This window comes from Antechinus flavipes, chromosome 6 (genome assembly GCF_016432865.1).
Source record: "Antechinus flavipes isolate AdamAnt ecotype Samford, QLD, Australia chromosome 6, AdamAnt_v2, whole genome shotgun sequence".
NCBI lineage: Eukaryota > Metazoa > Chordata > Mammalia > Dasyuromorphia > Dasyuridae > Antechinus > Antechinus flavipes.
This window is the reverse complement of record NC_067403.1, coordinates 213510221-213525730: the sequence shown is the minus strand read 5'-3', so window position 1 is coordinate 213525730 and position 15510 is coordinate 213510221. Positions and strand designations below refer to the sequence as shown.

Here is a 15510-nt window from a genome sequence, read left to right as displayed (position 1 = left end):
CCAAGCAAGAGAATCAAGGACTTGCTGAGAAAACAGCTTGGTTTTGTTTTTAAAAGAGGAGGATTAAAGCAAATCAATAATACTGATGATGATGACCATCATAAGGACAAATAAAGGCATGTGGCTCTCCCCGACATCTGGGGAGCAAAACATCTTGTTGCTCAGGAGAGATCATTCTGCCTTGAGATTGGGATGAGGTGGGGTGGGGGAGGAGCTTGATCCTATGAATGAAAAGCTTTGAATTCTGTAGCAAATGTTAAAATAATACGGACATGTAAATGAGATCTCTAGGAGGAATGGCAATACTCAGCTAGCCAGGCATTTGGGGCTCTTATAAATATCTTTAATCCTTCTACTCTTTAGGTATTGATTCTGTGCCAAGTGGATTTGCATATTATTACAAAGCTAAATGTGTGAATCCAGGCCAGACCATCCAGTTAAAAATGGGTGATGATAAAGACCGCATGAATTTGCCTAACAAAACAATTGTTGGAGAGTTATCGGGCCCACTGGTACCTTAAAAAAAAAATCCCCAGACCACCTGAGCGTGGAAAAGATGCCAGGTTTCTGGGACAAAATGACTGCTTTACAAATATATTTGGGGCTCACTGTGTAGCCCTCTGTCATTTTTAAGAATCCCCAGTGAAGGGAGGAGAATAACGGGAGTTTATTGATACATAGAACAAAAACAATTTTCAGAAGTCTGCCGGTGGTCCCCCAATTCCATCTTTCCATTATAATGGATGAAATGGGGCTAGATGCCATAAACATACCACCCATTGAAAGCTCCAAATCTCAGACCCACTGAGTAACAGCCTCACATCAGATATCATCAGCCTATTTAAAAACAGGTTCCATACATGCCTTTAAAACATCCCAGTTTCGCCTTCCATTTCAAGTATGTTTTGAATCTGTTCTTTGTTCCTTTTCTATACATAAGGAAGAGCGAGGAGCATCCTGTTCTCCCCAGCTCGACTCCCCCATGCCCTTTCCCCTGGTCTCCTCCATTCTTGTTCTTAGGATTCCCTTAATTGGGAAGGGGGAGACACTGCCAGGGGAAAACATCACCCATCCAGACAATGGCTTGCCTATGTGAGCTGGCAGGAGGCCACCTTTTGTGCTGACTCAGCATCACTTTTCACACATGGAGCATGCTTGGGTAAAAGCCTCTTCACCATCATAAACACTAATGAAAGCAACTCATCAGTAAAACAGAGAACTGGAGTCTGTTGCTCAAGTTTAAAGGGGCCACAATCCCAATGGATTTTTTTTTTCTTTTTCTTTTTTAAAGGCTGATGTTAGGTTAACCAGCACAATGCAAAGAGTTGCTTCCTCCTGGAGGATTGTTCATTTATCAGTTTGCTCAAAGAGCTAGATATGAAGTAATCTGATAAACATGAGAGAGCTTATCTCGGTGTCAAAAAGTAAAAATAAACTCTAAGTCTGGCCAGAGACTTAGGGACTATTCTCTAGAGGAAAGAAGAGGGGAAGAAAAGGGTTAAACAAACCTGTAAAGAAAAAGGAAAAAAAAAAAAAAAAAAGGTCCACAAACCCTTGGACCTGGTCATTTAAGGGATAACTTCATTTCAATCACTGTTACTAAGGACAAAAAGCTGAGTATGTTCCAGTTCCCTGGTTACCTAAATGATCATTCAAGTCTGTTTATGTCAATGCCCAAGGCAGGCAGGTATTGAAATGATGATTGATGTAGAATTGCTGGAGGATTTTTACATGTACATCACCTTGAAATTTATTTGGATTGCAAGTACATGTGTACCTCTACTTTTCTAATGTGCCTGCTAATGTGCATTTTGGGAAGAAATTTAAGAACTCAAACAGATTCTAAGAATACTTCTCCTATCAGCTTCTGCAGCACATTTTGCCCCATACAGGGTGCAATAGCTGCGTGTGCCAAAGGGTCACTGAAATGATGAACAGCAAAATCCAAGGCCATTTAAAACTAACATACTGAGATCTATGACAGGGGGCTCAACTTGGGAGCTCCTCGGAGCCTAAGCACAGACAGCCACTGCAGCCAAAATGCCTTTTGGGAATCATCATTCGCTGACATGCACAATTTCCAGTGATAATATTTTACCTGTTTCCTGGTCCGCGTCTTCCCTGTTCTGAGTTTGATGTATCTTGCTATTAGTTCATTCCTACCTGAAACAAAGAAGATGGCACAATAAATATTAATTAATTAATGAAGGGTAAGTACCAAAGCTTCTGTAAGTTCTAAGGGCAATCGAAGATCATCTAACATAAAAGCTTCCCTATCCTTAGAAATTAAGAGCTGATGATGAGATTGGAAGGAAAAAAAAAAATTGGGAGGGGAGGGGATTGCAGGGAGTCATATGGGAGGGAAATTATACATTTCCATAATCACTTACTATTCACAGTACACAATTAAGTACTATGATAGAGTTTCTGTGCGGGTGAGCTTTTATATATAGAAGCAATGGTGTTTCATCAATGAACGTTCTGTAAGCATCCACATAATATGAGTGCAAAATGATCTAATTCCAAAGCTAGAAGGGATCCTAAGCATCTGGCCTGGAAAGAGATGGCCTGATACAGTGGGAACAAATCTGGAATCCAAGAACCAAGTGAATCAACCTACCCTGACCTCAATTTCCTCATCTATAAATTGAAGGAGCTGGTCTAGAAGGAATCTGATGTCCCTTCCTGCTCTAGGTCTATGATAAAATGATGAGACAAAATAAAATCTGGTCAGTCGAGTGCCAGAATCTAAACAAACACTAAGTGGAATTCCATTTTGATAGCATGTTGAATTTAGACTTGTAATTGGATTTAAAACAGTATTGTGTCTTCTGAGATTTAACATGATCACTGTTTTTGTTTATTCTTTCCACCTGCCCCACCATGATTAGAATGCATATACACAACCCCCAGCAGACCTGTTCCCTTGCTTAAACCAAACCTCACATAACAGGAGATGCTTGTTTGGAGTCAACAATGTCACACAACTGCCATCAAAATGTATCTGTGATCACATATGACACAACTCCCTCAGGAGCCTGAGGGAGGTGCTCAATCCAGACAGAAATTTCCTAGTTCTATAGGAGGAGGTATGAAGTAATCAATGAAGCATCTTTCCCCCCAACTTTGGTCAAGAACTTTATATTTGTGGTTTGGTTGCTGTTTCTAACTGTACGTACAAATACACCGAGGCAAGAAATCTCTTTTGCACATTGCTCATTGAGTGGAAGCAATATTTACCCAAGAGAAAACATGATCGGACAACCATTTCATCCTGACATTTCCTCATGCCAAAAGCTGCCCTGGTCCTGCCCACCTTTACCAACATACTATCTGCTCAGCAAACTTAACACTTTCCATCAGATTGGATACATGTCGTCTGGGAGAGAATTTCATGAAGCAGCTTTTGGAATTCCAGTGGGGGGAAAAAATTTGTTTCCCCTCACTTCTCTGGTTCAATCCCCTTTTATTAGAGCTGATAAAAAGAGGCCCAAAAAATGCAAATGACTTGTCCTATATTCTCAATCAGACCTGGAAACATTCTATCTCCTTATTTGTTTCTCATACAAGCCCTGTCAACAGCAAGACTCAGCTCAAACTTTAGCAGCAGACTCCCCTCCTGCCCATTCCTCTCGGATGTTAAAGCCTTCAAAGAGTTACATCCATCTACTCCCTAAATATCTGATAGGTAATTAGTTATTTCTGCTTGGCTCCTCCTGCCCTTCCCCATCCCAATTCCACACTATTAGAATATAAGCTCCTAGACAGTTAGGCATTTTATCCCCATTTTTTTTTTTTTTTGAGGGGGAGGCATCTCCAGCACTTAACACAATGCCTGACACATAGTGGTAGCATTTATTCTTGTTGAGTCATAGAAATGATTAAGGGTATAAAGCTCCACCAAAAATCAAGATCACTTTTCCTTTCACACCTTTCAGATTCCACAAAATTATAGTCTAAATGTAAGAATTTACTCAAAGAGAAAAGAAAATCTATCACTCCTCCACTCTACATGAAGTACAATTATCTTTCCTTAATTCAGTTCTGAAAAGACAATGGGAAATTAATGGGTTCAGAACTTCAGTGACTCCGAGAATGCCTGCTCCTTATTTTATACCCCAACCATTTCCCTCTTGGTAAATCTGTCCTCTACCCATCAATATTACAAATCTAGTCATACATATTTCTTATTATTGTGTTTGATAACACTATAATATGTCCTTATATGTTATTGAATTGCCAAAAGGGGGGAAAAAAAAGACTTGTCCACTTTATAGACTCTGCTTCATCTCTGTTTTATTGTCAGGACCCAATCTCTTGGTAGATTACCTTGCTCTAAGCAGATTCCCTAGCTCTCAAGGAGATCTGGCAACATGTGCTACATAAAAAAACAAAAAACAAAATAAAAAGTGACAGTTCTTCTTTATTCTGGAAACACAGAATAAGTGACAATGGAAAGATAGCTCTAGGGAGCAACAAGATGGTGGCTCTCAAAAGGCTATTCTAATGTTACCTGGCAAAAATATACCTGGTGATTGTGTAAATGTTTCACTGAAATTCCTCTTCAAGTGCAGAGTTGTCATGTAACTTTCCAAATACACTGTTCAACTAAGAAACATCCAGGACCTATCACATTTTATCCAGGTCTCCAATGGTAAGCTAAATCTCAAAACTGAAATAAATAACATGGGCCAAAGCAGAGATGTACTAAATTTTTCCAAAAACAGCTCCTTTCAGTTGATTTCTTGTTCTCTAGCCTGAAACACAGTCAAAGTTCTTCATGCCCCATCCTCCCTCTCTATGGATGTAGAAAAGGTAGATTTAAAAAAGGAAGGCTTCCAGGTAGGCATAAGAATGCTACTAATCTAATGTACTGGGTCAAGACTTACCAAAGAATTGATTCAAGAGTTATTCTGCAACTAAATGGAAAGAATTGGTGGCCACTGAGTACCTATGGAAGTTGCTGGGGTGAAGTTTCTAGAAAATGGCTTCATTGGAACTCAAAATTTTAAAAAATGAATGTTGAAAATTGTTTCTATATGTAATTAGGGGGAAAATGGCTTCACTCAAATTTTCCTTCTTCACTTTCTTGGTGTTCCTTGTAATAACATAGAACTTATATCTGATGCCAACTATTTGCAATTTGCTTAAAAAGTCTGGTGATGGCAGGCCTGGCTCTGCTAGAATGACCTAATCATGAAGACTAAAAGGTAAAAGCTGGCAAAGTCTGTATGATCAGTCTCCACCCTATGGCAGGATTTCATGTTTGCCTTTTCCTGTGTTGTCAAGAAAGGTGATGAGCAATGAGAGAATCCCAAGAAGCTCTGGATTTCCTATTGTTCCACCTGAGTCTAATTCATGGGCTTGTCTTGTCTTGTTTTTTATTAGGGAGGTAAAGGAGGCGGCATGTATTTTTTTTTTTTTTTAAGCATAAAGGAGTTCCATTTCCCGCGCTAAGGGCCATGATGGATGGCATCAATGAACAAAATCCACAGTAATCCCCAGCCCTTAAGCATTAAGCTACTCCTTCCTCTCAAACATCTTTTACTACAACTTCTCCCAGGATGAACAGTTACAGATGTGGAAATTCTCTTGTCTACCCTGTAGTGGCTAATGAGGGTGACATTAAATGGGAAGCAGGATCAAGAAGCCAGGATAATCTACAGACTAGCACATCAGTTCTTAGACTATTAAAAAGTTGGCTCATTTTCTCTACAGCCAGGTGGCACAGTAGATAGAGTGCCAGACCTGGAGTCAGAAAAACTCATGAGTTCAAATCTGGCTTCTCACATTACTAGCTGTGTAACCCTGAGCAAATCATTTAATCCTGTTTACCTCAACCTCCATATCTGCAAAATGAGTTGAAGAAGGAAATGTCAAGTCACTTCAGTATCTTTGCCAAAAAAACAAAAACAAAACAAAGAAAAATGGGATAACGAAGAGTCAGCCATAACTGAATAATAATAATCATCCTATGTCACAGTAGCTCTCTTGATAAATTGCAGAAATCTTTTATGCATCAGGAAATGGACCAAAGATGACTTCATCAATATTACACAAGAAAACCTCTGATATAATTATATATGGAAAGCCAATTTCAGGAAAGTTCACATCTGAAAACTAGCTCTCCTTTCCATTAATCACTTTAAAATCAGAATTGTAATCAACAAGCCCATGTAGATCATAGTAATTCCTCAAGTCTAGGAGCCAGCAATATTTTAAGGGACAAGAGCTGGGTTGGTGAAAATAATCCATTAATATTTTGAAGAACTATAAAACATACATATATATTTTTTATTTTGAAATACATCTTATTACAAACTTATTTTTTATTTGCCTAACTTCCCCTTATATCTACTTCCTTTTCCCAGAATTTCTTAAAAAAGAAACAAAAAACTACAATCAGCAAAGCCTGCCAATATATGCAATGTTCCACATCCAAGGAACACTCCATATTCTACCTCTGCAAAGAAGTTGGGGGGAGGGGGAGGGGGGGAAGAGAATCTTCTTAATATATCTTTCCAATTAATGACAGAAAGAGTTTATTCTGGTTTACACGTTAGTTTAATGTACTCATGTGAAATATTAGAACTAGATTAAATACTGATTTAGTTCTGTGCTATGACTCTATTCAAAAACAATACTGTGAAATGGAAGTGATCCCTACATTTCAAAAGCTAAGCATAGAAGGTGGAAGGAAGGTCTATTAGGTTCCCCCACATAGGAAAGATGCAGATTTAGTGATGGACTGCCATTTTAGCATCACCCTAGCTCATCACCAAAAGGTAGCTGATTGCCTACTCATGGGGAAGAATTTTTTTTTTCCACCCAGAGAAACCCACAAAATGGTTTACTTGAATACTGAGGGTTTGTAGATCTGCACCCATCTTGGAAGTGTCTGCACCAGCAAAAGCAGCTATCAGATTTGTTATTAATAACAGCCAACAATGTTACATTTTACTATTAAATGATAATAAGTAGCATCTTGGAATAAAGTCTGTCTATTTAGAATTGGAGCCCTATCCAATCTGGATCTTCCCAAACTGCTTTCATATAAACACCCCACTTCATGAACCCCCAACTTTAAATACGCCTTTTCAATCAGTGCTTTTTCACTATAGCCCTCAACACATCTGGAGCTCCCTAATTTCTCTGTCTGTCCATCAGGTTTAGGAAGTCCCAGCTTCCACCAATGCTCTGTACAAGTAGCATCTCCTATACATACAGGGCATGACATATCCCACACACATATCCCATTAAGTGTTTTTCTTTCCCCCAATTATTAGGTATTTACTTTGTATATATTTTGGACAGTCTACTTTCCCCCAATAGAATAGAGTGTTTGCTTTCCCCCAATAAAATAAAAATCCTTTAAGAGCAGAAGCTATTCCATTTAGAACTGTAAATCTACTACTTAGCACAGAATCTAGCCCAGAAAGGGGTTTTATAAAGGGGTGTTGAAATGAACTGAATTGATTTGATTTGATGAGTCACAAAATGAAACCAGCCTTTAGGACAAAAGAACACTTTCCCACTATATAACTAACTGCCTGTGGGAAAAGTGTGTAGGGTAATACAGTAGAGTGGAAAGTGTATCACACACACGCATATGTGTGTGTTCTCCATACTGAGGATCTGAGTTCAAATTTTGCAGCTACTTCTTGCAGCCTTGGTTGGACAAGTCCCATTTTCTTCCTCTTTTTCTCAGTTTCCCCTTATGTAAAGTGAAGGGGTGGGAACAGATAACGTTTAAGTACAATCTGAAAATCCTGAAAATCTGAAAAAAATCTCAAGGTTACAAACTGGTAATTTTTCAGTCCTTTATAGATAATAGAGGTCATTAGAATTTTCAAAATCAATTCTAAATCTTACTTAAAACTAAAGCAGTGAGTTCTTTTAATTTTCAATGTATTTTTAAAAAATCATGATGAGTTAGATGATAAAACCTATTGAGGCAGTTAGGTGATGTAGTTGATAAAATTGGAATGAGGAAGGCCCGAGTTCAGATACAGTTCCAATCATTTACTCATCTGTAAAATGGGGAAACAAAATGAGAATAACCCTTAACTTACCTGAAACCTGCCAATAATGTCACTTCTCTCTGGGTCTGTTTCTTTATCTGTCACATAACTGACTTTAATGACCCTTGCGCCAGTCCTTAAAATTCCAGGAATTCTAGGATGTAAATAGTAGACAACACTTGTCTACAGGATTCCCTAAACACTGCCTCGGAGGTCTGATAAGTACACTCCTTCACTACATACAATGGGAATAAAATATTTGGGGTTTTTTGGTTTCATTCTTAAGTAATAGGAACTGATGCAAACATAAGCAAGATAAAGGACTAATCATAGGTCTCCACTATGTCCTGAATGACCACAAAACCACCTGACAAAGAAGGGCACAAAGGCAGCAGAAAGGAAAGGTCAGACAGGACAGTAGACAGCCAGTTTCTTTCGATGGGCTGGCTGGACATGGCAGAGCCGGAAGGTTGGTGAAAGTTGTTGTGGTAATGGGACGAGGCTTCAAGGTCATGTTTGAGGCACAGCAAATGGTAGGGTCTGTGGCTAGAAATTGTAGCTCAGAAATGTTCCACTTGGACAGCCAAAGTGCCACTTTGTAATTGAATGGAGGCAGGGAGCCACAAAGAAAGGAGGCAGCAGGTGCTGCGTCCTCCTGCTCTGGCCACTGCTGGACCCTGACTGTTGACTCCACACTAATATTTAGAACTGGTCTGCTCCAGATCTAAAAGAGGCACCTGATAAAAGCTCTCCTGCCTTTCTGTTCATATCACTGATGTGATCAGATTCCCTCTGTTTTCAGGTGAACAAATAATTAGATTCTGGAGGTGAACTGGCTGTCACTTGCCAAAGACCTTTGTCTTGAAATCCCCAGTTCTTAACACAGTGGATAGAGTCCTGGGATTGGATTCAGGAACATCTGAATTCAAATCCGGTCTCAAATACTGTGAGATTAAATTTAGCAAGTTGCTTATTCTTTCTATTCCTCAATTTCCTCATTTATAAAATGGAATAATAAAAAGGATCTACCTCACAAGGCTGTTGTGATGACTCAGTGAGACAAAATACATGCAAAGCATTTTACAAATCTTTCAGCACTATCAAAGTGCTATAACTTTTATTGCTATTGTTATAAATACTTATTGATCGATTCCTTTCAGAACTCCAAAGAACAATATTATCAAACATATAAACTGACTTTAGATAAAAATCTTAAATTTCAGCATCAAGATGTCAAAATATATTTCAACCCTAGCAAAAGACCCTTTTTTGCCTAGAGATCTAGATGAAGTAAATAATAATAATATTAATAATATCCAGAATATTAAATCTTGTTATTAAATTAAATTAAAACAAGCAAATGGAAAACAGACAGGTTTGCTGCATACACTGAAGAGGAATATTCAATTATCCTGACACACCTTTGGATTTAGATACCAAATCAAAGAGGGTAAGTTTTTCATTCAAAATATCTGTCTTCCAGAGTTTTCGAAAAAAGTAAAATCTACAGGATAAGAAAAGCTGAGTCAATCATCCATATGATCTTTACTGAGCCCTTACACACATACATAAACTATGTGATGAAATAAAGACCAGGTTTTAGTCATGGCCTCAAGAAGTTCTAAGTCTCATGAATGATGATAACCTAATAGACATGGATGAATGTCATCAGCAAAGCAGAAAGAGGGGGAAAGAAGTGACATAGCAGGTAGAATTCACAGCAAGAGTGGCACCAAAACCCCTTGCACACAATCACAGAACATGACTTTTTTTGGTTTTTTAATCTTCAGCACCTAGTATGGTGCACCTGCAACACAGATCACTGAATGGTTGACTGATACTTTATCTCTTAGAAAAGTTCTAGGTCTTAACATTTCATTTAATCCTTAATAACCAAGAGTGAGAGGCAATCAAGTGAAGATGACTCTTGTAAATGCTGCCTCTGATATTTATCAGTTGTGTGACTATAGATTTAATAGATTAAAACACCAAGAATTCTGCCTGAGCTAGCACAAGGCCAGCTATTAACAATAATATTAACACACAGGCTTTAATGTAAAAAACTACTGGAAAAAGCGGGGCTACAGAGGAGTTATCTAGGGGTTTGCCTTCTAATACTTGGGTCTTATAAGGGGCAACTAGGCTTTGGTATTAACAAGGAAGAGGGTGTAATTTATAAGGGTAAATCATCATTCTTTTATTTAGACCAGTAGGGCTTAAGAAAATTGACAAGAGAATACTATTAGAGAGCCAAGTAATTCATTCTTAGTTATCAGAAAATAATGAGTTCTGTACCCCCAATACCACTTTGAACAAATTCAAAACCCCATAAGTCAATTTCTACCAGGCAAGTCTTAAATGATATCATATGCTAGAATCACATTTCCAGCAAAGAGTGCTCTTAGGAAGATTTGTTTATCTATAAGAATGAAAAAGAATTAGATCCATAACTCTCTAAAAGTCTAATAATAATAATAGCAACAATAATAGAAGGACCTAACATTTATGTAACACTATATATAATACCTAACAGTCAGGCATTATGTCTAAGCATTTTATAATTATTATCTCGTTTTATCCTCATAACAACTCTGGGAGGCAAGTGTTAGGATCCCCATTTTGTAGCTGAGAAAAAAATTGAAGCAAACTGAAGGTAAATGACTTATCCAAATTCACATAGCTAGTTGCTTGAGGTCATATTTGAAGAGATGTTTGAAGGGCTGAAAATTAGTGGTGTCTTACAAGAATTTTTTTTTGGGGGGGGGTACAGTCCTATCTGATTATTCATGACATTTGACTTTTTTTTTTTTTTGCAGAGATACTGGAATGGTATTTATTTCCTTATCCATCTCATTTTTACAGATGTAGGAAACAGAGGCAAATAGGGTTAAGTGACTTATACAGTGTCACAGAGCAAGTAAGCATCTGAGGCTAGGTTTGAACTCAGGAAAATGAGTCTTCTTGACTCCAAGGCCAGAGTTCTACCCACTGGGACACCTAACTGCCCCTTACAAGAACACCTCCCCCCTAAAACTACAATACAAATAGGAAGATTGTATATAAATATATATAAATATATTATATATGTATAGTATATAAATACACAAATAAATATTCTGCCATGGACAGAGAAATGAAGATATAAATAGAGACAACATCTGTCTCTATCCCATTCTACCACTTCTTTCCTAGTCCTGTATGATTAGCTAGCCACATTTTTTTTCCTACCCATGATGATGTTTTCCTGCCTCTCACCACTTACAAGTTATTTTGGGTCATATACTGTCTTTGACTTAAACACAGCATGTATCTTTGCATTGCCATTGGGGTCAACTATGATTTTGTGGTTGGTTGCCCATCCAACTGTATGATACAGTGTGAGATAAAAAAAAAAAAAAATCCTGACCCAATGTCATGATGACAGATTCAGCACTAGAAGGGATCTCAGAGATCATTTAAGCCCAAGCTTTTGAACCCATTCACTTTACAGATAAGCCAAATGAAATACAGAGAAGTGATTTACTCAAGAATTCACACATAATGAATTGTACCATAATTTGAATTCACATCTCCCATGTTCTAAAGCCAATACAATCTGCCTTCAGAAATATAGCATTATCATTCTTTTGCCAGAATTACTAGGCTGATTCCTTTTGAGTGATATGGAACTCAGTGAGGAATTCCTTGTAATCTTTTAAAGATCAATGAAATAAAGAAAATGTTATCTGCAAACAGGATCACCTGTAAGCAATCACCCTTTAGAGGTGATTTGTTTTCTGTATCAACTTTATGGTAGAAATAGAATTGTCCAAAATCTAGAATGCTCTGTCTCATGAAGGAGCATGTTAACTGTCACAGGAGATTTTTGAGTGAAGGTTGGATGACTATTAGAGATAAAGAATTTTTAACTTGAAGCCTTTGGAGATATTTCAGGGCAAATGTGAATGGGGAAAACATTTGTATTTATTTGTAACTCTATGTATTTTATTTTAAGCATTTTAAAAAACCAAATGTTATTCTGATAAAGCATCCATAGGTTTCATCAGACACTGCCAAAGATTCTATGACATCAAAAAGGTGAAGAATTGCTGTTGTTCTCTTCATTTGGGTACATATTGAATCCGATGATGTCCCTGATGCTATAAGGCATACCAGGCTGTCTACCTTCCAGCTGTGTGACACTGAACAAATCATTTAATCTTTCAGCTTCTTTTGTCTTGGAAGATCTTCTTATACCATCTTCCATAGCTACATTATATACAAATTAATCTAAGTAACCTAGAATGGCATCATCAACTTGCAGCAAAAAAGAAGACCTGGATGTCATCTAGTCCAACCCCCTTATTTCACAGTTGAGAAAACTGAGGTTGAAAGAGGTGGAGGGAATTTACCAATCAAAGACAGTAAGTGGCAAGGCAGACTTTGAATTCGGGTCCTTTGACCTCAACCCCATGGCCTGCTTTCCATTTGGCCAATGCTATATCATCTATAAAGACTAAGAACTTTTGAATGGAGATATTTTCTTTTAAACTATTTAAAATCTGAAATAATAGGTGATAACTAAGCTAAGAAGGCAGAAGAGAATGATGGAAATAAAATCACAAAAGAAAGAATCTGGATGTATTCAGGGGCCTGCAACTAGCTTCCTCTGTGACTTCAGGCAAAACGAGAACTTCTCTGGGGCTCCTGACAATGGATAAAAGTCACTTCTGAGTTCACTTCCAACTCTATAAGAAAAGCACTTTGTAATTGTAGGAAATGGAATCAGAAAACCTTCAGATTGCTGATAATATACTCAGTTTTTGTTGTGACATTATGCTTAAAGGAAAATGACAGATTTTTTTAGATTCAAATTCACAGGACTGCAAGATATGTCAAGAAGAGGATCTGGTATAACCTATATTCAGAATGAGTCTCCTATTAAATAATTTAGAAAATATACATTTTCCTGTGTATTCAGAGATGTAAAGAAATTATTTCTTCTTTTCTTTAAATTGTCTGTGAGTTCAATTGCATATTTTACACACACACACACACACACACACACACATATATAAAAAACCAATATGGGATTTCCAGTGACCAGTTCCTGTATAGATAGGAAGAGAAGCAGGAAATTAATACAAGTGAAGTTTTGAGAATATGGAAGATTGATGGTATCTGAAACACTGAGTCTGGGGGGATTCTGAAGGGACAATAACTGAAAAGAAAAATAAGAGAAAGTTGGGTAGAGATGAGAGCAAATGAAAGCCTGATAAGAGTCTGCTTCCAAGGTAGCAAGATGGCAGCAAAGTAAGGTCCCGATTCTAGCTAGATATAAAAGGGATAGGACTATCTAGTCTTGACTCGTTAGCCAGATTGGAGATATATTAAAGCAAAATTCTTTCTTTGAATGGCAAGAGTCACTTTCTTTTGAAAACTTCAACTTTTGTGTGTGGTACATTACAGGGAATGAGGTGGGAGGCCCTTATTCAGGCCAGGACAATTTGATGAAATTAGAGCACTGAGAAGGCCAGGCATGGACTCACTGCATGAACAGAGACATATCAAAGAAACCACAGGTTTATTCTTTCAGCCAGAACTCTTCAAATGAAAAGTGGAAAGAGCAAGGTTTCTCAGGTACTGAGTCCAGCAATTGGCAAACTGGTTTCCTTTTAATCTGGAGTCTCTTTCTTTTAGCTTAATTGTAAGGATATTTCCAACATTTACAAACACTCTCAAAAAAATTAATAAAGAGTGTTACAATTAGGTAAAAGAGACTCCAGATTAAAAGGAAACCAGTTTGCCAACTGCTGGACTTAATAGCAGAGAAACCTTTCTAATGTTTTTTGAAAACAACAAAACTAAACAAGTCAGGGACCCACCTCAAGAGACAAATGCAACATTGCCCATCCATTAAGGAGAAACAAGTACCCCATGTAATTCTGGAAGCAAGGAAGAAAAGTCATTAGAAAATATCAGAAAATAGGAATTCCATCTCTCACTTTCTTGGCCTCCTTGAAGTTTCTTTTCTTTCCCAACTCCCACCACCCTCCTGTCACTGAAGCCCACAACGCTACCCTGCAAAGGCATCTCAAAGGGAAATGATCCAGCAAAAAAGCCCTTGTGTGGATAAAAGGTTCCTCAAGTCAACAGCTGCTTAAGCAGTTTAAACCAACAAGCAAGATGCCCTCTATTTAAATGTTATGAGGGAATCTATTTTAAGCTTTTAAAAATATTATGGGCAGGTGTTTAAGTAGAACGCACACTGTGTTCTGTGAGGGCCGGGGCTGGGGGCTGGGCTCCCTTTCTAGGCAGGCAGCATTTTGTTCAGACAATCCTACTGCAGCGAGTCACGTGAGCGGGGCCAAATAAACAGCATCTGGGGATTTTCAATTACAGACCTTCACCCAGCATGCCTGCACTGTAATCTCTACCAGATGAGGCTCAGGCCTCAGTATTTTCAATAATTCACACACTGTGTACACATAACATGACAATAAGGGCATTCATAGAGCCGCCTGATTCGGAGATCAAAGCCACCAAGTGGCCAGCTGTAAGCATGCTTACTGCTGAATAATTCATTCTTTTCACAGGCTTGAAAAAACGCTCAGCAGGCCTTGGCAAGCTCCGGCTCTTTCCTGTGTGGTATGCTGAACTTCCATTCGGAGCGAGGAGCAGCCCCCTCCGGCAGCCCGGGAGCCAGAGGGCCCACCAATTCCACGGACATTTGTAAGCATTCACATGGTGGCTTCCTGGGGCACTCGAGTCCACAGGCTGTGTCTCCGAGGGGAGAGTCCAGGGAGGAGGAGGAACAAGAGGAGGAGGAGGAGGAGGAAGAGGAGCAGAGATGGAGATCATTCATTCATTCACTCATTAAACACATACAGTCTGCTCTGGTGGGGAAAGGACAGGCTCAGCAGGTGTTCAATGAAAACAAAATTGTGCTCAAAAGACTTGGGGAAGGTCATCACTCTTCCTCATTGTGTGTATGTATATACTAACATGAAATATATTACATAGGTAGATATTCTTTCATATACAAAAACAACAGCTTGTACGGGTCAATATGTCAGAGAATATTACACATGCATATATCTTAATATAACATATATGTTATGATCATCAGGTGAGCCCAAAATATCAGTCCATTTTTAAGCTCTTTAACTCCTACTTGTACTTTCAATAATGTAAATACATCCCCCTTCCCTCTCCTCCCCCCAAAAAATACATCCATAAAAGCTTTGGAAAACTTTCAAGTTCTTGATAAAACACTTAGAATAGCTAGGAGGGCAGGAAGAGTGATCAACTAAATTTTGGACTCTGAAAGAGCGAAATTTGAATCCTGACTCATAACTAGTAAGCTAAAAGGTCTTGAGCAAGCCAAAACTTCTCTCAACATCAGTTTCTTCATCTATAAAATTGGGGGACGGGGCAAAAATCATAGAAGCACCCTCACAGGATCTTTCTGAGGGTCAAATAAGATAATGTATATAAAGCAATCTTATAA

At 38.2% G+C, this 15510-nt stretch overlaps 1 protein-coding gene across 3 annotated transcripts in view; it reads right to left on the bottom strand.

The window, feature by feature from the left end:
- Nucleotides 1–15510, bottom strand: part of TEAD1 (TEA domain transcription factor 1) — a 302844-nt gene that overhangs the window by 86486 nt on the left and 200848 nt on the right. For all 3 annotated transcript variants that reach the window (XM_051964254.1, XM_051964255.1, XM_051964257.1), the window contains one exon: nt 2099–2163. In XM_051964254.1, the coding sequence (XP_051820214.1) occupies nt 2099–2163 (65 nt within the window). The remainder of the gene's footprint in view (nt 1–2098; nt 2164–15510) is intronic.